This window comes from Cololabis saira, chromosome 3 (genome assembly GCF_033807715.1).
Source record: "Cololabis saira isolate AMF1-May2022 chromosome 3, fColSai1.1, whole genome shotgun sequence".
Lineage (NCBI taxonomy): Eukaryota > Metazoa > Chordata > Actinopteri > Beloniformes > Belonidae > Cololabis > Cololabis saira.
In genome coordinates, this window is record NC_084589.1 from 23,100,089 (window position 1) to 23,122,777 (window position 22,689).

The 22,689-nt window shown below is 41.1% G+C and overlaps 1 protein-coding gene across 4 annotated transcripts in view; it reads right to left on the minus strand.

The window, feature by feature from the left end:
- fhod3b (formin homology 2 domain containing 3b) overlaps window positions 1-22,689 on the minus strand; it is a 108,355-nt gene that overhangs the window by 2,577 nt on the left and 83,089 nt on the right. The window contains exons 10-28 of one of the 4 annotated variants that reach the window (XM_061716639.1): window positions 21,807-22,054; window positions 20,339-20,461; window positions 20,020-20,190; window positions 19,222-19,290; window positions 18,595-18,738; window positions 18,321-18,455; window positions 17,904-17,954; window positions 15,522-15,712; window positions 14,861-15,394; window positions 13,865-14,766; window positions 11,640-11,798; window positions 10,777-10,959; window positions 7,961-8,080; window positions 7,022-7,183; window positions 6,726-6,916; window positions 5,784-5,976; window positions 1,713-1,736; window positions 1,068-1,254; window positions 7-168 (exon numbers count right to left, since the gene is read on the minus strand). In XM_061716639.1, the coding sequence (XP_061572623.1) occupies window positions 7-168; window positions 1,068-1,254; window positions 1,713-1,736; window positions 5,784-5,976; window positions 6,726-6,916; window positions 7,022-7,183; window positions 7,961-8,080; window positions 10,777-10,959; window positions 11,640-11,798; window positions 13,865-14,766; window positions 14,861-15,394; window positions 15,522-15,712; window positions 17,904-17,954; window positions 18,321-18,455; window positions 18,595-18,738; window positions 19,222-19,290; window positions 20,020-20,190; window positions 20,339-20,461; window positions 21,807-22,054 (3,949 nt within the window). The remainder of the gene's footprint in view (window positions 1-6; window positions 169-1,067; window positions 1,255-1,712; window positions 1,737-5,783; window positions 5,977-6,725; window positions 6,917-7,021; window positions 7,184-7,960; window positions 8,081-10,776; window positions 10,960-11,639; window positions 11,799-13,864; window positions 14,767-14,860; window positions 15,395-15,521; window positions 15,713-17,903; window positions 17,955-18,320; window positions 18,456-18,594; window positions 18,739-19,221; window positions 19,291-20,019; window positions 20,191-20,338; window positions 20,462-21,806; window positions 22,055-22,689) is intronic. The other 3 variants (XM_061716641.1, XM_061716640.1, XM_061716642.1) reach the window with 3 other exon arrangements.

The window sequence follows — 22,689 nt, forward strand, 5'->3', positions numbered from 1 at the left end:
ACTGACGTGATTTGCGATTGACTCGGGATCGTCTCCTCTCCCGAGGCTGTGCCCGCTGGCTGGGCCCCTGAGTGGCAGACCTGACGATCCTCTCCATGATCTCGTCAGCCGTGTCGTCCGTGCAGTTAACGGGGTCGTCGCTGCCAGAGCACCACGGAGCAACGCGCCCTGAAACAAATTGGGCAAAAATGAACAGAAAAGCAGCAGCTACATTGTGAGGTAGGGCAGATTAGAGACGGCAAGAGTAAAGTTTTAACTTGGTATTAAAGGGGACCTATTATGGCATCTAATACCTATTTTAAACAGGCCTTGAATGTCTTAAAAACAAGATTTTGATTGTTTTTGCTAAATAAATTAGAAATTCAGCCTCTGAGCCATGTCTTCACATCCCATTCTCTAACCTCATTATCTATGCAGGATTCTGAGTGGGCGGGGCTATGATAATGATGCACTGTGCTGATTGGCTGCCTGAATCACGCGATACACCGCTACGAAAAAATCGCGGAAGCTCCGGCCGGCGAAGTTAGTTGTGGGTGTGGTTTCACGCATCGGAGGCCAACCTATAAATCGCATTTTGGTTACGTAACGACAGGAGCAGAATCTGAACGGCTCGTAGATCCACATCACACTGGACGGCTCATTCGGGCGGCTGTACAGACACTGCAGAATTTGGTTGCGTTCCTCCTTCTCTGAGTTGGCAGGCTGAGGGGAGACCACTTTATATATGTTAAAGCGAGAGAAAACGTGTTTTTCATAATAGGTCCCCTTTAAATTAATACTTTATCAATGACAAAAGTATTAAAATTGAATTAGTGCCTATCATTAATGCACTGCAGAGGATGTTTGAATGTGAATAAATGATCTTCCTGTTGCATGGCTGAAATGTCCTAGTAAAAAAAAAAAACCCTCTAAAGTTACAGGAGGATCAGAAAAAGTGAGCACTCAAAGGGGGGCTTGTCGAGTGGTTTTGATCGTAAGAGAGTTACATTCTTAGTATTGTGGACAGATGATGATTTTATGAGCAGGAGTGCGGAGGCTGTAACTGTGCAGCTGGTTATGAGACTGACCTCTGGTACTGCTGGCTCTGGTGCGAGTACGAAGGCCCGGCACTGCAGACGGCCCGCTCTCTCCAGCCTGTGGGCTGCTTTTCAGGACGGCCTTCATGTTCTCATGTTCTGCTGCAGCTTCCGCGTACTGGATACCTTGAGGCTGGCCGTCCTGCGTGTCCGATGGGGCGCTGCCAAATTTACCAGTCTGGGGGCAGTGACAGGACAGAATCACATGAGTTGTTCTTGCACTTGTGGAGCTTTAAATAACAAAGTTGTCAAACAGGTTACGGTACACTAGTGATAAGAACAGTTAGTCATTGAGGAGACATACCCTCTTCCTCACAACACTGCTGCATGCCATGCCAGAGACTTGAGCTTCTTTATCTGCACCAGGATCTGAAAACGCCTCTGACTGAGATTCACTCAGCACTCCAGTCAACGTCATGCAGCCACCTTTTTTTTCTTTGTTATTGCAGTTTTCTTTCCTCATTCAAGTGTGCACACACACACACACACACACACACAGAACCTGGCAGTCGCACAACTGACTCATCCTTTGCTAAGCCTCATAAATAAAGTAGGTGTTCAAAATTACAGTGTCGCATAACGTCAATTGTTAGTTGCAAGAGAGTTCACACGTTTGCACACAAAGGTGCTTCCTACCTCGCTATCATCGTCATCCTCACTCTACAACAATAAAAAGGGTAGAAAACAAAGGTCCATGGGTATGAAGCTTGTAATCCTTGATTTGGGCAGGAAAGTTTGAATGAATATTTCAACTTTTGAACACATACAGTATGGTTTTTGCTTTCATGAGTTATACGAGTGATTTAACACCTGTCAGGTGTGAAGAGTGAAAATGATGCTGTATCAAGAAGATCCAGGTGGGTTGGCGTAATTCTATACCCGTCATTTCATACAAAAGACACATTGCGTTGTAAAATGTCAGCACAACAACCAACAGGTAGGTTTCATAGTTTGCACCTTTGTGTAGAGGACTTGAGTGTATTCATAGCTAAAGAATTTATAAGATGAGACACGTTGATGACAACTGCTTTTGTTACTGTACTAAATACTTCAAACTTCAAACTGAGCTGTTTGAAACAAAAGACAAACAAGTTGAGACACAAAATTTGGAATTCACTGTTTAGAAGAGCAGTAGGATTATTATTAAAAAGATCTCCAGTTTTCAGCTTTACAGAACAAAATCCAATTAAAACTATACATTTTTTTTTTGTATTGTTCGGTGTTTGTTTGTTCAGCAGATTTAACCTCATTTTTTTATTTTACAAAATTTAATTTTACAGGAAATCTGTTAAGACCTAAGCTAAAATAACCATAGAATGAAAGTGGAAACTGATAAGACATGACAAGAAATAGGCTTTTTAAAATTCATGATACTTTTCCAGGTATTGAATTCAAATAATCCGTATGGATATATGTTCTAGAATTAATACATGATAGCTTTTGAAATCCATCTAAGATGCCATATATGACCTCAAGAATCCAGTGGGTGTCAGACTTGAGCATAAGAACCTTGGCCTAAAGCAACCTGAGACTCAAACGTAGCACAGGGCTCTGCTCCATCTCCTTCTGGAAGAATGTGGTTTAGTCAGCAGATAAAATCCTGGAGTTCATCTACTTTAAGCTGCACAGCAGGGACACACATGTACCCACATGTGTGCACAGTTCTGGGTAATGAAGAGCTCCTTTGTTTATCATTTCTACATACAATTACACAGAAAATAACTTATTCTCATATGAACATTACATGTTATATGAACATTTACACTGCCTTTTCAAAAGAAATAACCGGCTGTTGGTATTTATTTGATTTTACCAACTGGAGTTAAAATGATAAAAACGGTTTTTGAGAGATTTGTTTCCTTTGATCAACATGTCTACTGCTTTGGAGGAGGAAAACATCTTAATTGTCAAAACAAATAAGAAAAAAGGGTAAAAGGAAATTGATTGTACTGTCCATCGTTCCTTATATATTGCCCCAGCATTATGCTTCCACCTCCATGCTTTACGGCGGGGATGATGTTCAAACAAGGAGAGGTCCAGCAAACTGTCTCTTCCTGATAGACACTTGCATCTCTGCTTTGGAGCTCCTTTTCAGTTAGCGTTGGCGTCTTTGTTACTCTCTGGTTAATGCTCTTCTTGACGCATCAGTGAGTTTTATTGCATTTTCTTGGCAGGTTTGTTACAGTACATTATTATTTCCAGTTTTTAATAGGGAATTTAATGGTGCTCTAAGGGATGTTCCGAGTTTTTGATATTGCTTTATAACCAAACTCATCTGTACTTTTCCAAACCCTGGTCCAGAGCCTGCTCTGATAAGTACTGCTTCATTGTGCTGCTTCCCTTGTGCTATTTTAGACTCCCAAAACATTTTTTTTGTTTGAATTTGTCTTTATTAGCTTGGAGTAATGTGTGTAGGTACATTTAAGTTTCAGGAAACAAGGTAGAAAAATGCAAAGGGAGGTGAATGCTTTCATAAAGCAATGTTCAGACATGGACAGATTTGTTGGTACTCTTCCATTAAAGAAAGAAAACCTAAAATGGTCATCGAAATAACTTGAAACTTACAAATGTAAAAGTAAATAATTAACCAGAAATTGACCAATGAAAATCAGATATTGCTTTTAAATGGTGGCTGAACAGAATCCTTAAATAATATACAAACTAATGAAACTGGCCTTGACAATGAACCTTTTGGAGGAAATCACTGCGATCAAGCAGTTTCTGTGACTCTATGAGACTTCAGCACCTGTAGACAGGTATTTTGCTCCACCCCTCATGTCTGCTCCACCTGTCTCAGGTTTGAAGGGTTTCTTCTTCAGACTGCATGTTTCAGCCTTTTCCACAGATGCCGAATAAGATTTAAATCAGGGTTAAGAGAATGACACCTCATTATAGGCCAATGTGTTGTTCTAAGTCATTCTTCGGTGTCTTGGTAGTGTGTTTTCTGTCATTATTCTGTTGGAGGACCCATGAGCTGTGAATGAGACCAATATTTCTGACACTGGGCAGCACATTTCACTCCAGATAGTCATCATAGTCCTTGATAGTCATGGAAACCTGCACAGATTCAAGACACCCTGAACCAGAGCCAGCGAAGCAGCTCCAGAACATAACTGAGCCTCCTCCATGTTTCACAGTAGGTACACTTCTGTACACTTCTACACGTCTGAGCCAGTACCCGAGTTGTAAAAAAAAATCAGGGGGAATGGTGGATTTTATCATATGGGGACAGATAATTTGTGCTGATTACAAATAATATAATATATTACAAATAATAGCAGTGACCAAAACACCTGCAGAAATACTGCAGGAATGACATAGCAGCAGTTAAATGCAGCCTTCTGTAAGATTTAAATATCCACTGGGCTTACATCAAATACATCAAAACACAACAATAAAAAAACATTTTCTGAACTTATCAATATGACTCTGTCCTTCACAGGATAAGTAAAATGGATCACTGCAAAAACTCAAAATCTTAACAAGAATATTTGTCTTACTTCTAGTTAAAATGTCTCATTTTAGTAAAAAAAAAAAAAAAATCCCATTACACTTAAAACAAGACTCACTGGAAAAAACAACAATTTTTACCTGTTTCAAGTAGATTTTCACTTAAAATTAGTAGAAAAATCTGCCAGTGGAACAAGATTTTTTTTGCTTGTAATGAGAAGATAAATCTTGTCCCACTGGCAGATTTTTCTACTTATTTCAAGTGAAAATGTACTTGAAACAGGTGAAAATGGTCAAATAAGTTATTTTTCTGGTGATGACTCTAAATGTTGAAATAACAGTAAACCCACATTCATTGATGAAATGACATAAGGGATGGAAAGGCAGGATGGCAGTTTTACAGGGGGGATGATTTGGACCATTTTTATTTCAGGGGGGATGACATCCCCCCTCATCCCCCCTCAACTTGAGTACTGGTCTGAGCTCTTAAGATATCATTCATACTATCCGTCTCGTCAATTTATCATCAGCTTTCCTCATGCCGCCACCTCCAGGGACGTTGACTACAGTCCTTGAAACACTAAACTCCTGAATTAAATTTACAACTGTACTCACAGGAACATCAATCTGCTCGTTCTGCATACCGTAATTTGAATGTTGCTACTTTGAGCATCCCGAGATAAAGCTGAGCTAATTGGCAGTTGCATGCCTGTGAGGGATGGATCGATGCATGAATGGATAGAACAGAGCTGTAGTTCTTTCAAAAATGCAATTACTATTAGATGTTAACACAACAGAAGCACAACAGATTTCCTAAATGCTTGTGCATGATCTGTGTAACATAAGAGCACATTTAACTTGCAGGAGTGTGGCTGGGGTGTAGTCCTTGTTATTTCTCGTTCAGGGACATCCAAAGGTTTACATTTTCACACAGTGAATGAATTAGAGTATCTTTGAATAGAATGGGGTCCCTGGTTTGAGGGATTGAAATCCCAGCGAGTTGTTCACTTTGCCTTTCTTGGCCTGCTGCAGCTACAGAACGAGGTGGACTCGAAGAAGTTCACAGACTGTTGTTACAGTAACTTAAACGTATGAATTCAGAGCAACTATGCTGTCACAAATGGACACATTTAGTGCTTTAACCGAATGAATGGTATAACCGGTGCCAAGGGATTTTTCTTAGAACTGAGAAGATACAAACTAAACAAAGATGATGATCTGGAAATGAAGAAAGTGTAAATACTGAAGTCCACTTACATCTGTTATCATTTTCCCCCTGGTCTTGTTCCTCTCTCTGTGGTTGGCCCTCTTCTGTTTTTGTTGTAGCACGCGCTCTCTCGTTGTGCGATACTCGAGGGCAAATTCACTCAGGATCTTGCTAAAGTGATGTATGCTGACGTCACGTACACCGTATATCGGATGGCCCAGGAACAACAGAAAAGCATGAAACCTGCGCAGAGATGCACAGAGAAACAATAAAGATTAGAAGTTGGAACTAATACAAGTTGAAATGTGATTCATCACCTGTACCGTTTAGTATTAATGATTACATTTTAAAATTTCACAAAAACTGAAGAAACTTGGAAACTAATCCAGCATGTAGAGCAGGGATATTCAATTGGCGGCCCGCGGGCCACATGCGGCCCGCCAGGAGCTTTTATGTGGCCCCTGGTCATATTTCAAAAAAGGGGGTGTTTGTTGAAAAAAAAAAAAAAATATATATATTTTTTTAATAATATTTTTATAACTGGCTACTATGGACTAAAATGGTTGTGCTCAATGCTTAATATAATATTCAAATAAGGAAATCTTGGTGGAAAGTGGTGCTTTGTCATTATGGCGTGTTTTATTAAAAGTAGGTCAATATCAATTTCATTAAGTTTGCACAATGCATGGTTTCAAAATGAACTTGCATTTAAAATAATATTTCTTTATCTGAATATTATATTTAACATTCACAATTACTAAATCTGGAGACAATTAATACATAATTCATATGTAAACTAGATATATTCAAATGTATAATACAAATGTATTATATTTACATAAGTCTTCGTCTTTGAGTGCAAAATACATTTGAAAACCCCCACATTTTCAAATTGTGCGGCCCTCTCCATACAGTCCTTTTGCAGATGTGGCCCCCGGCCGAATCTAGTTGAATACCCCTGATGTAGAGTAATGAAAAACACCTGGAAATACCTGTTGATAATTCTTCGATGGACAATCTTGAGAATTATAATTCTCTCGGCGCAGTCTTTGAGGAAATCGGACATTTTTTGTTTCAGTGCTGTTTTCATCTCATGTTTTGCAATGACTTTAAGATGATCCCATGATGCTTTGCACCTTCGCTCCATTTGGGCCAGATTGTCTTGAAGCTGATCAAAGTCCACCTGAGGACGACATCACAAACTTGTGAAGACTTTCTTCAAACAGTGGGACATTAGCATTCGATGCCAGGAAAAAGCAGTTGTGAAGATATTCTGTGAGCCGTCAACCTTGGTCAAGCGGGTGATGGCTCCAATCTCGGAGTACAGATCGGTGCTGTCTGGAAACTTCTCCACCACAATGGAGCAGGCGTGGTGCAGCAGAGACTGCTTGTGAACCGTGTCCTTCACCTCCGGGACTTTCTCCAAGTAGCTCAGCTCAAAGCCTTTAGCCTAGACATCCATGAAAAAAACACAGGAACGCACTGAGAATGTGGAAGGAAACAACCCGGTGGAATCACGCATCTAAAGCCGCTGCCCGGGCACCAAATTGCAGTGAATTTCCTTTCTGGCACAGTCAGAAAGAGGTGCTCAATGAAGTGCGCCGAGCAGATATGCAGATTCATTAGACTGTGATTATCAGAGCCCACAATCGACCGTTTATTGTTCTCGCCACAGCAAAGCTAAAAAAGATAGAATGCATCATGAAAGACATAATCCTAACAGGACCTCCCTTGTTCTTCTGCCAGGTTTAAATGGTTTACTGCAAAATCTAAATGCGGCCATTATTTACGGGAACTACTCGTTTTGATGTTGATTACTTATGTTTCCTTTTTTAATGTTTGGCTCTCATGTTCCACGAGTTCACTCGTACATACAGACGCACACAAACAGAGGCTGCAGAAACACAGAAAAAGCTTTGTGACAAATGAGTGCAAAAACACAGACCCATGAGTTCTCACACAAGCATCCAAAAGGACATAAACTTCCAGAAATCACACACAGTCCCTCCCCTTTTCCTCCTAGACAAACTGAACCAGATTTACTGCGAGAGAACAATGTCTGCTGCGGTTAGGCTGCATATTCTTTAAAAAGCACACATTAGTGGCCAAACTAATATGTTGTCAGGAGGGCTGAGGGGAGAGGAACGTTGAAGGGAACTGAGGAAGTAGGTAGAAGACACGGAAGGAGGAAAGAGAAAATGAGGATGTTTATGTGATGTTTACTCACATTTGAGCCGTTGAGGAAGTTACCAATGGCCAGAAGTGTGGTCAGGATGTATCTGAGTGTCTTGTTTTTCTCTAATTGGTCCATTCCTTCCTTCAGGTCCTGCAGAGGTTCTGCTACTTCCTAAAAGAGGAGGGGGAAAAAAGCCCATCTCTATTCATATGCTCATATTTCTCACAGTGAGTCCTGCCCTTCTTGTCTTCTGAGAAGGATGCACACATGTTTTGGAAAGTTCTGCTGCATTTGAAAATATGTCTTTTGTGGTTCCAAAGTCTGATAGATTCAGTTAGTCCTGAGAACAGTTACTCCAGACGTGCAGGAAAATGTAGTTCATGTAGTCACGAGAACTATGCTGGTAATGGGAATCTTCAAACTGGACTCGCTTTCTTGATTCTGTTGCTCTCTGTTCAGGCTCTTTAAAGTAACTAAACATCTGTATCCCCTTACTTGTGTTGGGTTGAGACTAGCAGCCACATAGATTTATTGGTGGTTTTAGACAGAGTTTGTTACTTTTACTCAGTGCTCAGCGTCAGGCGAGCTGGTTCATTTTGTTTCCAGTCTTTATGTTGAGCTCAGCTGCTGACTGTCTCTGTATACATTGCCTGGCCACGAAAAAAACTCTTGCTGATAATTTCTCGAGCTACCTTCAGCAGTGATCATCCACTGTGTACTGAAAATACACTCATACACAGAGCCGGATTAGATAAATGGACTACACTAGGCAGACGGTGATTTTTGGGCCCCCCTCCATCAATGTTATTAGGGCCTTTGCACTTACAGTGCGAAGGCCCTATTGTATCTGTAGGAATTTTTTTTTTCTTTATTTTTTTTCTCTTTCTTCTGACAAAAGGAGGGCCTTTTTTCCCCCTAAACGTGCCCAAAAAGTCACCAAATTTCGCACGCAAGCCAGGCCTGGCATAAAATGTGATATTTAATGGTTTGCATTAATGGGCGTTGCAAAATGGCTCAACAGCGCCCCCTAGAAAACTTTGTGCCTCAAGCCCACAATACGGTTTGACGTACATGCACTAAAATCGGTACACACCTGTATCATGTCGCAACTTAAAGAAAAGTCTCTTGGCGCCATGGCCGAAACCGAACAGGAAGTCGGCCATTTTGAACATTTTGAATTAATCGTGTAATTTTGGCGCAATTTATGCCATTCTTTTGGACATATATTTTTATTTACTTGATATTTTTTGTATCAACCATTAATATGTGTGCAGACAAGGTTAAAATTCTTTTTTTTTTTTTTTTGTCCCTCTGCCTGGGCCCCCCCTTGTCAGTCGGGCCCTAGGCACATGCCTAGTTTGCCTTTGCGTTAATCCGGCTCTGCTCATACAGTTGAATTTATTCTTCACCAAGACTTTGTCACAACGAGGGCAGAGTCAGATCGCTGCATATCTTTCTCCAGCTCATCTCAGAGATTGACAACAAAGTCTCCAATTGACAGTTTCAGCAATCTCCTTAGGTTTCTTTTGTGCTTGATAATCATCATTAGTTTTACTCCTGTGAAACAGAGCAACCTCTTCTCTACAACCACATACGTCCTCTAACACATGGCTGTTAAATGAATAGGAGCTTTTCACTGCGTCAGATTCAATAACTTGCGCCAGATGAAACATATTAATCACGTTCACTTATTTGCCCAGTTAAATCTAGGTGGTAACTTTTTTGGCCAGGTGGTGTATTTACCATTCAGATGTGAGTGCTTCCAATATTCCTGTCCAGGTTGTAGGAGAAACTAAAACAGTGTTTTTATTTTATTAGGGCCTGATCACTGACAGTGCGAAGGCCCTATTGTATCTGTAGGAATAGTTTTTTTTTTTCTCGTTTTTTTTTTTCTGACGAAAGGACGGCCTTTTTGCCCCCCTAAATGGCCCCAAAAGTCACCAAATTGTGCATGCAAGCCAGGCCTGGAGAAAAATTTGATAGTTCATGGTTTGCATTAATGGCTGTGGCAAAAGGGCTCAACAGCGCCCCCTAGAAAAGTTTGTGCCTCAAGCCCCACAATACGGTTTGACGTACATCAGGGGTGTCCAAAGTCAGTCCTCGAGGGCCGCAGTCCTGCATGTTTTAGTTGTTTCCCTGCATCAACACACCTGATTCTAGTTAACAATCGTCACCACCTTGTCATCATAGTCTGGATGGTTCTGTTGATGACCAAGCTCCTTGTATCACGGTTTGATAAAAAAAAGGGACACATCTAAAACATGCAGGACACCGGCCCTCGAGGACCGACTTTGGACACCCCTGACGTACATGCATGAAAATCGGTACACACCTGTATCATGTCGCAACTTAAAGAAAGGTCTCTTGGTGCCATAGCCAAAACCGAACAGGAAGTCGGCCATTTTGAATTAATCGTGTCATTTTGGCGCAATTTATGTCATTTCTTCGGCCGTTAATGCGGCCTGAACCGTAACGTGCACCCAGGTGTGTTATACATCAAAATGTGCATCTCCTGCGACAACGCGCATTACTTTTCTCAGTCAAAAGAGTTACCGTGGCGACGCTAGACGCCAAAAAGCGCGCCCCCCCTTTATCTGATTGGTCCATATTTGATAGTTCCTACTTTCTGCCATAACTTTTGAATGGTTTGACATATAGAGTCATGGGTGGTGTCATCTGACTCAGTTTTGAGTCCTTGACCTTCATTGGTGAAAATTGCACGTGCGAGGGCCAGTTCATCGCTGCTTGCAGCTTTAATTTTTTGTTGTTATTTTTCTTAAACTTCTATATGATATAAAATTAATTATGTAACGCCACAAAGTATGACGTGTCTGAACGTGATCAGAGGGAGCAGGAATGTGTCTGACCTTCTCAATAAGCTCGTAGTCCATCTTGAACGCCCACAGCTGCAGGCGAGCAGACAGCTCGGTGATGGAGGAGAGTGTGAGCAGAAACTGCTCGGCGCTGCCCAGAGGAATGTCAGGGTTGACCAGCTGAGCCTCCTGGATCTTCTGTTTCTCCTCCTCTGTGGGGATCATGGTGAGGATTTTCTAGGAGACAGAGGAGACGAGAGAATGGAAAGACAAAAAAAATGAAAAATAAAAATGACCAGTTTAAAGTATAAGTTTTCAGACTTATCAAAAGTTTTCCTCTGTGTGTTTAAAATTCTTCCATAATATATCAAGGGATGAAGCAAAAGTGGAAATTCAGCAAGTATGATAATGTGTTGCTATTTCATTTGATCTAAGCTAAGTTTCCAGCTTATCCACTAATTTATGTGACATCTGAATTTCCAACTTTTGTTCTGTTATTTTGTTTTAAATATCTCAGGAAAGAAAACAAGCAGTTAGGAAAACTCCTCTCTCCTGAAAATGAACTCAGGGAGAAGCTCGAAAAACAAGAGATTACATAACAGTTATCAACTGTTACCTGCCCTTTACCTAAGTGTTTTTTTAATGAGTTTATAATACCCTTTACCCATTAGTGTTAATGATTACATGAAAGCAGCCCAAGGTCAGCCATGCAGCCAGAGAAATCATGACATGTCAAGAAAACTGACAACCTCATCTTAACTTTATTTTTTCACATTATTCAAGACAACTGATTTTCTTTTGGACACAGGGACTTGATCTGAATGTTCTTTTGTCTGTAAGCAGTAGATAATGAGACAGATAGCACTTCAGTAGAAATTCTGATGCACCTTGCATCTGAAACGTATTAAAAAGCTTACCTCGATGCCCTCCTTGTTTAGTGCGTACTCATCAAAGTTGAGAATGGCGGTCTTGATTGTGCGGGGAGGAGGTAAGACAGTTAATCCAATGTTTATGGCGTTGCTGCGCTTTGAGTCCAGGACGATGATTTCTTGTCGTTTGCCATCAACTGCTGCTTTCTAAAAGATGCACAATGATATCAGTGTGTGAGGTTATATGTAAAAAGACAAACGTTTATAATGATTAAAAATAGTTTATTGTTCAGTAATTAATACAGAATTCAGGTTGAGATGGGTCTCTGCAAACCATCTCTGCTGTCATTGTCATTGTCAAGGGCAATTCAACCCAGACAGTGAGGTAACTACCACATCGCTGTGCTGCCTCTTAGCCGCATCACAGTGTTTTTGGTTCTTCCAAACATATTTAGTGGACACCTCTTTGCAATACCACTTAATTTCCAAATGTTTTAAAACTATGTCCCCTTTCAATAAATGCAAAATTCCTCGGAGGCAAAGTGAAGTATTTCCTTCTATAAACAATCAAAGACAAATATTAGTAGAAAAACTATTTTGAAATAGGAATTCTTTCAGTAGAAACTCAAGGCAGCAAAAGTTAATATATTTGAGAAACCAAGACTAACGGCACTGACATAGTTATAAAATAAATGAATGAATGAACGAACGAACCCTTCCAGTTTTGGATAAAGGGATGTTTTTTCCACATGTTTTGATAACTGCCCTACATGGAAATGAATTAAGAAACTAAGATAATGGGACTCCGAGCCTTCACAGTGATGAAAAAAGCTACAGGATGATAATATAAAAAAAAACCTACAGAAGCGACGCAGTAATCAGGAAGTGCAGGCCGGGCAGCGCTGCGACTAATAAGAGATGCAATGAGCGTTCCCCTTGAAAAGTCATGTCAGTGCACAACTTGTACTCTCTAGATCTAACAAATGGAGAAGTGCTACACATTTGCTTCTGAGGTTACTGAAAGAAAATTTTTTTTTTTTTTAAAAAGATCAGACATTGTGAGGGACGTTTCATAATATCAACAATATCTCCACCCAGGAAAGGAAATCCTTGCTGGCTCTTCAGTACCAAACTGCTATATACACTTGGCTGAAGAACATTAAAACACTCTTGATAGCACTCAAGTGTGACAGTATGGGACACATGAGTGGAAAAAAAGGAGGTGACATCTATTGATGACACATATGAGTGTCATCAACTGGTACTGTTGTTCTTACCATCACTGACGTGTATGTATGTACTATATGTATGTACTATATATCCATGTCCATTATGTCCATTACCTTCTGGTATTGTTACTCTTACCATTGCTAGTATTTATTATAAATATAAGTTAACGGTTAACTATAAATATTACTATATACATTGTTCCTGGATTTGCACGCATTGTGGCCATGAAATGCATCTGCATTTCGCAGCCACAATGTGTGTGAATTTTGGTGAGGTGAACTGTAGAAAATGCTTTTTTTTATTATTTGATATATGTCTTTTTTTCATTTTTTTGGTTCAAATGTTGAGACAGGAGGAAGCCTTAAAAAAAAAAAAATCTGTCAAGTTGTTAATGAGAAACAGGGGTGGGATTAAATACGTTTTCTTCTTCCCACTCCCTTTCGAGTGTTAACGAATTAATTTGTATTTTGAACCTGCACCTGATAAACCTGATAAAAGGTATTTGTTTAATTTTATGTCGCACGCAGGTAACTTATGTTATGTTTATTGCTCGAAATAAATATGAATTGATTGATTGATTGATTGATTGAAATACACCAAAATTGAGGATGGCGCTCTCAGCCTCCACAGGCTTGACAGGAGTAGGATATTCCAGCAGAACATTTCTAAATAGAAAAAAATTAATGAAACCCAATTCAACATTTCTCCTGCAATAAATACATAATTGAAATATAAGTACCATACTAAAATATATGTGCAAGAAAAACAGAGTAGGTCTATGCCAATAAAAACATACACAGTATTACCAAAATAAGAAAAATTATTCTCAGGAGTGAATCGAAATTTTGATGAACAGTCTTGATGTATGGAGTGAATCAAAAATAATTTTGTTCAGTTCAGTTGTAAATTCAGATATTTAATCCCTAGCGTGATGCTAAATAAGCAGCAAGTTTTTCACAGACAATGACGTGCGGATGTGCCCGCCTCATTTGGGAAATGAAACCAACACCCTTGTTTATGACAGCAGCAGAACAGTAGCTCACCTTTGCGACGGGCAGTTCCTTGGATTTGGACTCAAACAGTTGCTCCAGCTTGGATGTGTCAACCTTAATCGGCTCCAGTCGGCACCACAGGGACTCCTTACAAAATTTATGACTCTTACACTGCCACTCCACAGGACGCACCTCGTTCCAGAAGAGACGGATGGTCTTCTTCTTCTTCTGGAAGAGCGGCATCTCCCCTCGAGGGGAAGGCGGCGGGATGGGAGCCAAGAACGGCGGAGGTGGGGGCATCATTTTGCCGAGTAAGGGAGGAGGTGGGGGAACTCCAAACAGGGGTGGGGGTGGGGGGAGCGGAGCATTACATGGTGATGGGGGAAATGGGGGCATCAGGTCTCGCGACCTCATCATACTGTCCATATCTAAAATGTCAATGTCATCCTCCTCCTTCAGGTCTGTGAAGTCCATTTCTTTGATCCGCAGGTCCCTGGGAGCGGCCATGAGCTGATCCCAGATATGATCCGACTCTTTCTTAGGCGGTTGTGCGGATGAGGCAGCAGTTGATGACTTGTCACTTTGTTGCTGTTCTTTTGAGGCCTCCACCTCCGGTGAAGATGTGAGACCTTTGACTAAGTCTCCAAACTTCTCTGCCACCGCTCGGACGCTGCCCTGGTTGTCCAGATGCCCCACTTCCATTTTTTTCACATTTTCTTCTCTCGCCTGTCTGTTTGCCTCCAGTGTGGAGATCCTGCTGGCCAAGCTGGCCACAGAGTCGCTCATCTCTTCCTCCTTGTCACATTTTTCCTTCTCCGATTCTCCTAAATCCCCATCATCCACAGGGGTTGTCTTTTGGGCATATAGCATGTCCAGCATGAAGCGCTTCTTATTGAGGATTTTCTTGCACTGGTCATTCACATCTGCCTCTTTAATACACTGAGTCCACTGGCCTGTTGACATAAAGTTGACAAATAATGTTGATATTGATAGAACTACACATACAGTAAATGCTTATGGAGGAAAATGAATAAAACCTCTCTCTACCTGCTTCGGTGTCGAGAGTGGGTTTCCCCTCCCGCTCCTCCCTCTCCAACGTGCTACTCGTAGAGGAGATGCTGGATGCAGAGCAGTTGTCCTTTTCATTCACTTCCTCATTCTGTCTCTCCTTCTCACTCAACAGCACACGGTCCTCTACATCCCTCAGCTGCTCCTTCTCAGACTCTAACTCCACATCTGTTTTCACGTCTACATCTGGCTGTCCCACTAGCACTGCGTCTTCTTCTTCTTCTTCTTCCTCCACCACTTCCTCATCTATGCTCTGCTCCTGAAACTTCTCCTGTTCCTGCATCTGTCCCGTCTCCGCGCCCGGCCGCTGCTCTGACACCAACTCTGCTGCTTCATCCTGCTCGGGCTGAGTCTCGGTAACATGCTCTGTTTCTGCAGTCGTCTCCGTCTCGGTCTGCTGTTGGTCCGGGTCGGAGGGAGTTGCTGGGGAAGGTTCTGATGCTGTTAACGCTGGTGCTGAAACGGTGGTTCTGGTCTCTGGAACAACGTTTAAATCTGAGTTGTGCTCTGTTCCTGGAAGAGAAATCGAAACAATGAGCAACACTTTTAAATACTTTGACAAATTGTTGATTCAAAAATCTGCTTTTTAGTTGTCTTGGTGTATTTAATGGTGCGTGTCAGTTTTAACCATCAGGCTAACCCAAAGTCTGCTGAGCCCCAGCGACGGTGTTCTCTTGTGAAACAACGGATGAAGGCGTGGTACAGCGGGATGCTGAGCGACTGGCCGGGGATGGACTCAAACACAAAGTGATCTCTGTTCGCCCCCTTGTTGGCACTCTGGGACGCTCCCGCTCAAATTCCTCGGCAGCCAGCCGCTCCACTGCTTTATACCTGCAGGGACGAAACAGAGCTTTCAGATGTCTGCACACAGATCTGAGGTAAAATTCTCACAGCTCTTTAAAGTTATCACAGCTCAGCTATTAAATACTGGGGGAATAGTTAAAAAGAATCATACATGTTACGTTTTGAGCGATAGTAATGTTTAACGCTAAGAATTATGGTCTTAATTAAATGTTTGTGACATATCATGATCAAAATGTGAAACAGATAGTCCAAAACTTCCTTTTTTATTGTATTTTTATATTTTTAACCACAAAAAGAGGGGTATACCTTAAATACATAGAACACAAAACCCCCACAACTCAACTTCCAAAAAAAATAAATAAAAATTAATTAAGTCAGTCAAAGTCCATACATACCAAAACATATTTCATAGTGCTATAATCATGCCAAATATACTAACCAAAAATCCTACTCATTGCACTAATTGAAAATGCCAGATAGTACTACCATATCTGTCATATCAATGACTCTGAAATAATAATTAAATAGTTAAATAATATTCCTACCCTACTTCATGATGAAGGGGACTTATCAAAAAAAAAAAGTAGGAAACACTTAATGTCATTATTTTCTTATCCTAAGTTGGGGCTGGTCCGTTAAAAAAAAAAAGTTCCTTTTTTAATGTTTTTACAGAGCTGCTCACAGCACCTGGCTTTAGGAGGTGGAGTCAGCTACCCCTCTCCTGCCCTCTGCAGGTGTGCATCAGCTGTAACTGATGTTACTGCTCACTTGAAGCACCAAAAAGAGGTTATTCATGTTAAAATATTAGATTCAATTTAATTTGAGGGAATATTTGATTACTTGTAGGAAGTTTTGTGTAGCTGTTGCGCTCTCCTGCCCCCGACCCTCAGCAAAAACCAGCCAAAGTGACTCTGGACTTTTATCACTTTACAGCAGAGCTGGGCGACACGACCTCAAATCAATATCACGATAAATTGGGCAGTTTTACCTCAATAATGATAAATGCAGGTACAGAGGGACTCGCTGAACTAAAAAATGGCAGATGTCCTGTTGTGGTACTTCAAGGAGCAGAAAATGCTGCATGGTGTGCAGTTTGGTGTAAGAAAAGGTGAGGAGACTGTGATGACACAGAACGGTTCAATGACATTCAGATTTACAGACCGCCCAAAACAAAGTAACACGGTTCTGTTGAGGTTTTTGAGTTGGGAGTCACTTAAAGTTGCAGTTGGTGAATCTATTTTGGTGATATTTGCTGAAATGACCACTATTTTCAGATAATATTACATCACCTGGGTAATAAGTTTTCAATGTTTCTCCTGCTGCTGCAGCTCCTCCAATCAGAGCCAGGGGGTGTGTTTACAGAATGTCAATCTCAGTCCCACCGATGCTCCACACAGCCCACCCCCCCACCCTCATTGTTCAAGTACACATGACTACAAGGTTTATTAAACCTCCATTTATTACATTATTGATTTATTCTCAGGTATCTATTCTCTGACGCCTCAGGTCTCTGTAGTAACGTAACTTACTCGTGCTCGTGCATACAGAAGGCAGGGGGGGGAGACGACTCTGGGGTTAGTGGGAGAGGTTGGGAGGGGCATGAACGTTGTATACGTTCAGATTCCAGCCAGTTACTGGATTTTTGGGGAATTCGCGACGGCAGCTTTAACACGGTCAAGGTGCTCTCAGGAAAAAGGTTGTTTTTTTTAATTCAAAAATGAAAAAAACTGCTTTTCTGTAAAACCAAACATTATTAACATTCTACAAATACTGTAGTAATGACTCCATCAATGGTTTTTTGCCAGGATAATTGTGGAACAGGGCGTTATTTCCATCAATAAGAAAAAACCAAAAGATGAGAAATGACGTCACCCGTTTGCTGAAAATACCACAGTGCTGTATGACCCGTCTGGCTGCCAACTGCTGATCTCAGTTTGATCATTTGAAATGATTTAAGTCTCGAAGTCTGGGCAACAGAACGAGACTGAACAAACATGCACACAGACACCGTCGGAAGGATATCAATTAACCAGATTTATGCCTACAGGGGTTAGACCCAGTTCAATATTCATTTCAAATGTTTAAGAGTGTCCAAAGATTTGACTGATAATTCAGCTTTATGCTGGGTGCAAGTGACATCTGCTGTTCGTTTTATTAAACGACATTCGCATATCGTTCTTTACGTCTGCAGTCTTGTTGTGAAGCAGAGTAAACCCACCTTTCCTCTCTGGCTTGTCTTGCTTCTTCCCTCTTGTCTACATAATCTCGACTGAGACAAAAAGACAAAAAGACAAAAAGAGGAAAGCATGAATACGAGATAATTTAAGAGCTGTATTCATAATATATACAAACTGAGATTTTATTTCGAATCTAACTTTAGTTTAAATGTGAATCATATAGTTAGTGTCATATACGACAGTGACATATGAGCAGAACTGATACTTTTCCAGTCTTCCTTTCACAAATCAGGGACTATAATGTTGCTCATGTAGAAAGCCCAGCTTGTTTAAAGCTCACGGGAGATTTATGAACATCTTTGCTGAGTCAAGACCGGAGCCGCCTGTGCAGCTGCCGGTGGTGCAGAGTAAAGATATATGTCCTCTGTGAGGTGAACCTGTGCAGTCTAGAGACTAACTTTAAGCGGTTCCTCTCTTCTTTTTCAATTCTCTGCAGGCGCTCCTCTCTTTCAAGTCGTCTCCTTTCTCTTTCTGCAGCCAGAGACTCCTGATGCTGCCGGTATGATGACGTCAGCAACCCCCCTAAACCAGGTCTGCATGTCAAAGATAAAGCACAAACGTGAGGGCTTTATCAGAGTTAAAATAGTGGTTTACATTCTGTTACAAGCACATTCAATATTGTAAAGGTCACAAAATGTTCTGCAATCACTGTGGAAATATTGAAGTACAAACCTTTCAGGCCTGGAGTCCGTTGTGGAGGGTGAGGAGGGCGTCGAGGGCGTGGAGGGCGTGGAGGGTGCTGAGGCTGCGAGGCGATGGCTGGGTGATGTAGGAGTCTGATGTCTGCCGGGGTATGGAGTGCCATTTGCATTAATTCTGTTAAAAAATACAAGGAGATAACTGAAATGCACTGTTTTATGCTTTATTTTTGGACTGAAAGATAAACAAAGAGAAAGAGACACTTAAAGAAACTGTTACATGATGCAAAGACTATACTTCAGGACCTTTTAGGCAGCGATATTACTGCACTGACAGCAAAAAGGTAAAACTAAAATAAAAGGGCTTTTCCTGCACATTTGGGACTATCATTATTTTTTTAGGTCTGTAATGTTTGCCTCAGTGCAGCAGTACATAATACCATTTTTTAAAATAATAACAACAAAAAGCAACACAAAACAAATCATGTAAATACATAACTGTTACAGTAACCGTTAAAAAAAAGAAGTATTGCCATGAAAGATGAGTGGTATATTAACTAAAAACTTTACACTGTGATAAAAGTCACAGAATCGAATAAGCAACACACATTTTGTCCTTGTGGACTCCCGTTACACTCGACTGGTCAACTCCTGGTCTTACCTTTCAGTCCAGCAGAGCTTTCTAGCTGAATAAGATTCAGTAGGAGATGAGCATGGAGCATCTGTCAGACTGAAGATGACAGCAAGAGAAGAAAGTCGTTAGACCCTCCACAGATAAAATCATCAACTGTTAGTCACACCATTAGGTTAGTGAGGGAGTGGACAGAGGAAAAAGTGCTGAAACACCACAAGACGACAGAGAATACAAGGGTAAGGCAACATCACTTTCACTTTCACCGCTGTCTGTCTTTACAATTTCATTTCATCTCAGTAATCATAACAAATATTTTAACTCCCAACTCATTGAAGAGTTTATAAGATTACCCAAATCCTTTGTGTTGTTGGGTACATATTAAACTGGGAACAGTATCTGCATAACTTTTTCTTATGAAAGTATCTTCAGACATGACAGATCTAATATACAACTACATCTCACTTGACAGAGAGTAAGAGCATCAATTCTAAATGATGAAGGATACAATCTGGAACTAAGCTAAAGCATAAATGATGGGAGGCAATTTAAACGTGAAAAAGTAAGAAATGATCAATTCTACTGTGACTATTTGTGCTTCTTTTACTTTTAAGATACAGAGACTCCAGTGATGATGAAGGATGATGTGTCTCCACACCAGGAGGGATAATAATGATGAACTGTAGCTCGTCATACGGCTCAAGTACAGGCATGGAGAGAGAGAAAGAGATGGGCAGGTGTTTGGGGTGGACTGTTGGTGAGGGTGTGTAGGGCCTGGCACGGTGCATGAGGAGGGGAGACATAGTCAGGTGTCTGGGAGGAACGCACCAAGGACTAAAGGTCCTCTTTTTAGGTGCGATGGACACAGGAGGAGATGTCCTGGTCTTGACGCTGAGATACTCTCCCTGCCCTTCAGGCTCTCTGGCTTTAGGTAGGATGTTGACCATACACTTTAAGTTCAAACACAAGTTAGGAGTATCTGCTACAGCCGGAGCCACACTAGGATGACAAAATACAAGAGAGCAGGAGTCCAGAGAGAGGGAGGAAGATCATCACACGACTGAACGCTGGAGCATCGAGCAAGATACTGTGAAAGAAAAATGGGGAAACTGTATCACGCTTTGGGAGATCAGCTGTCCTAAAATACCTGTGAGCAACCTGTCTAGATGCCTCAGTCACTGGATGACTTTCATCATCTGCCTCGTCCTCCTCATCCTCATCCTCATCATCATCCTCATCCTCCTCGTCTTCTTCCTCCTCCTCCTCTTCTCTGTAGCGAGAGGAGGGGTCGAGGATTGACGGGAGGAAAGGGAGGATGTATTCAGGTGGGAGGGCAGTGAAATTAGAGACAACATGAAATCGGAGAGGAGATGATTAGCCCAGGAGAGACAGCACACGTTAATGAGACACACAAAAGACATGCTTGAATTACAAGTGCAGAGAACGAGAGAAGTACTGAAAGTGTACAGCGCAAGACAGTTAGTAGTTTCAATAGCTTAATGAGGTTTGAAAACATTAGAAATGGATATGCACATGCAACAGCTACCGCTACATTCACCTACAATTTATAAAACATCAATCACTGATAAGAAATTAACATAAAACATCTTGCCATGATTTCTATTGAAAAGATTCAATTCAATAACCAATGCTTGGGCAGTTGGGATAACTTGTGTGTCTGAAACTGATAGTGTAGAATCGTCATCCACGAGTCTGTGACTAGTTTGGTATTTGGATCCCTCTTACTTGTCTGGATTTCATTAACAATATGGAAAATTGTGATCTTCAAAGGCAGCTTGAATTTCCTGTGGTGGACTGGAAGAGGCTAACCTGGTATCAAATGACCTGCTGGATTGAATTTAAGTAAACCTGAAGACCTGAGTGCTACCAAGAATATCAGTGGGAACGCTAGGTAAAGAAAGCTTGTTTATAGTGATAAAGGAATTGATATATGTGGCACAATAATCAGCCAAAAAAAAAGAAAAAGATTAAGCCTGGTGTTCTGGTGTATGGTCTACATTATGCAAGTGGAAAAAAAGTTTGTATTGTCTTCATCAAACGATCACCATTTGTGGTCTCTGAGTCTTCGCAGTCACAGAAGTTTGAACATGAGACCATGTGGGCTTTAAAGTTGTAGCTGCTCTCAGGGAAGGAGGTGTGACACCAGACAGAGAGCAGAGAGCTCGTATCATGTGTTTACAGATGCTTCCTGTTACTATCTTTGACGGAGGGAGAATTAATCTAAATGTCACTTTGCAGCAGCAGCCTCCTCGTTGTCATCCTTTAAATTACTATTTAATTACATTATCTGCTCTGACTTTGGAAAGAGTGGATGTTTTTTTTTTACAAAACTGAAATATAATACCCGCAATAAGGCTGTTTCCCGTGAAACCGTGTAATACTCCATGGACCTACAAATAATGTGTGATCCCATTTAACTCGCAGCTATCCCTCAGGCGTTACAATGTGCTCAAAGATCAAAACGACCCCCTTGGCTGAACCTTCTGAAACCGGGATACGACCGAGTTCAAGCTGAAGTGGAGGTAGAGATGGAGCTTTCTTTCCTCTCTTGAATATCTTCCACCGTTTCCATCCCTTTGCTCGCTCTACCTCACCTTTCACTGATATCTTCAACCCGTTGGCCGCCGAAGGGCAGGAAGCTGCTGGCGGGAGTGTGCGGACTGCTGGGCGATGCCGGGGCAGAGGCGTGGCCTTTGCCACTCTGAAGCGAATGTCTGCGGCTTCGCCTTCTCTCCAGGCCACGCCTCTCGTTGGTGCCGCCGACACTGGCCCGCCGCCGGTCCTTTCGGCCACTTAGGGGTAACTGGGTTTCATCGTCCCCATCCTCGTGGCGAAGAGTCATCTGAGACACAGAGTCGTAACAGTTTACATATTAGCTTAGTTTAGTTTATTTTCGGTCATGACACACAAAAAAATAAATAAAAAACCAAGAATAAAACTGACAACGAAGAAAACGTTCAATTGTTCAAAGAAAACATAACAAAAAAGTTTCCAGTATACAAATAAACAAATAACATCTAGACCGAAAAAGGGGTAGGCTGAAGCAAAGCTTATTATTTGCCTACCCTCAAAAAGATTAATTAAATTAATAAAATAAAAGCAAAAAGTAAGAGAAAGACTGCCCGTAAAACAAATTGCCTCTGTAGGGATAACAAACATTCCTCAAAAAATAAAAGATTTTTAAAATAAAGGTGCAGTCTACATGTTACCTTCATCCTTAAAAAATCAAAGCAAATCACCAATTAAATAAATAAATACCCAAATCAACATCAAGCCACTCATTAATTTAATATAAGGAAATCATCCTTCTTTTCAATGTTTTTTTAAATAAAGTTAAAGTTCTACATAATTTCAAATCTATATCTAATTTATTCCATACATCCACCGCTGCCACTGTAGTGCATCTTAGTTTGGTGTTAACAGTTTACATATTCTACCTGTTGCTACTCATATGATACTTTACGACAGTTTGTTAAG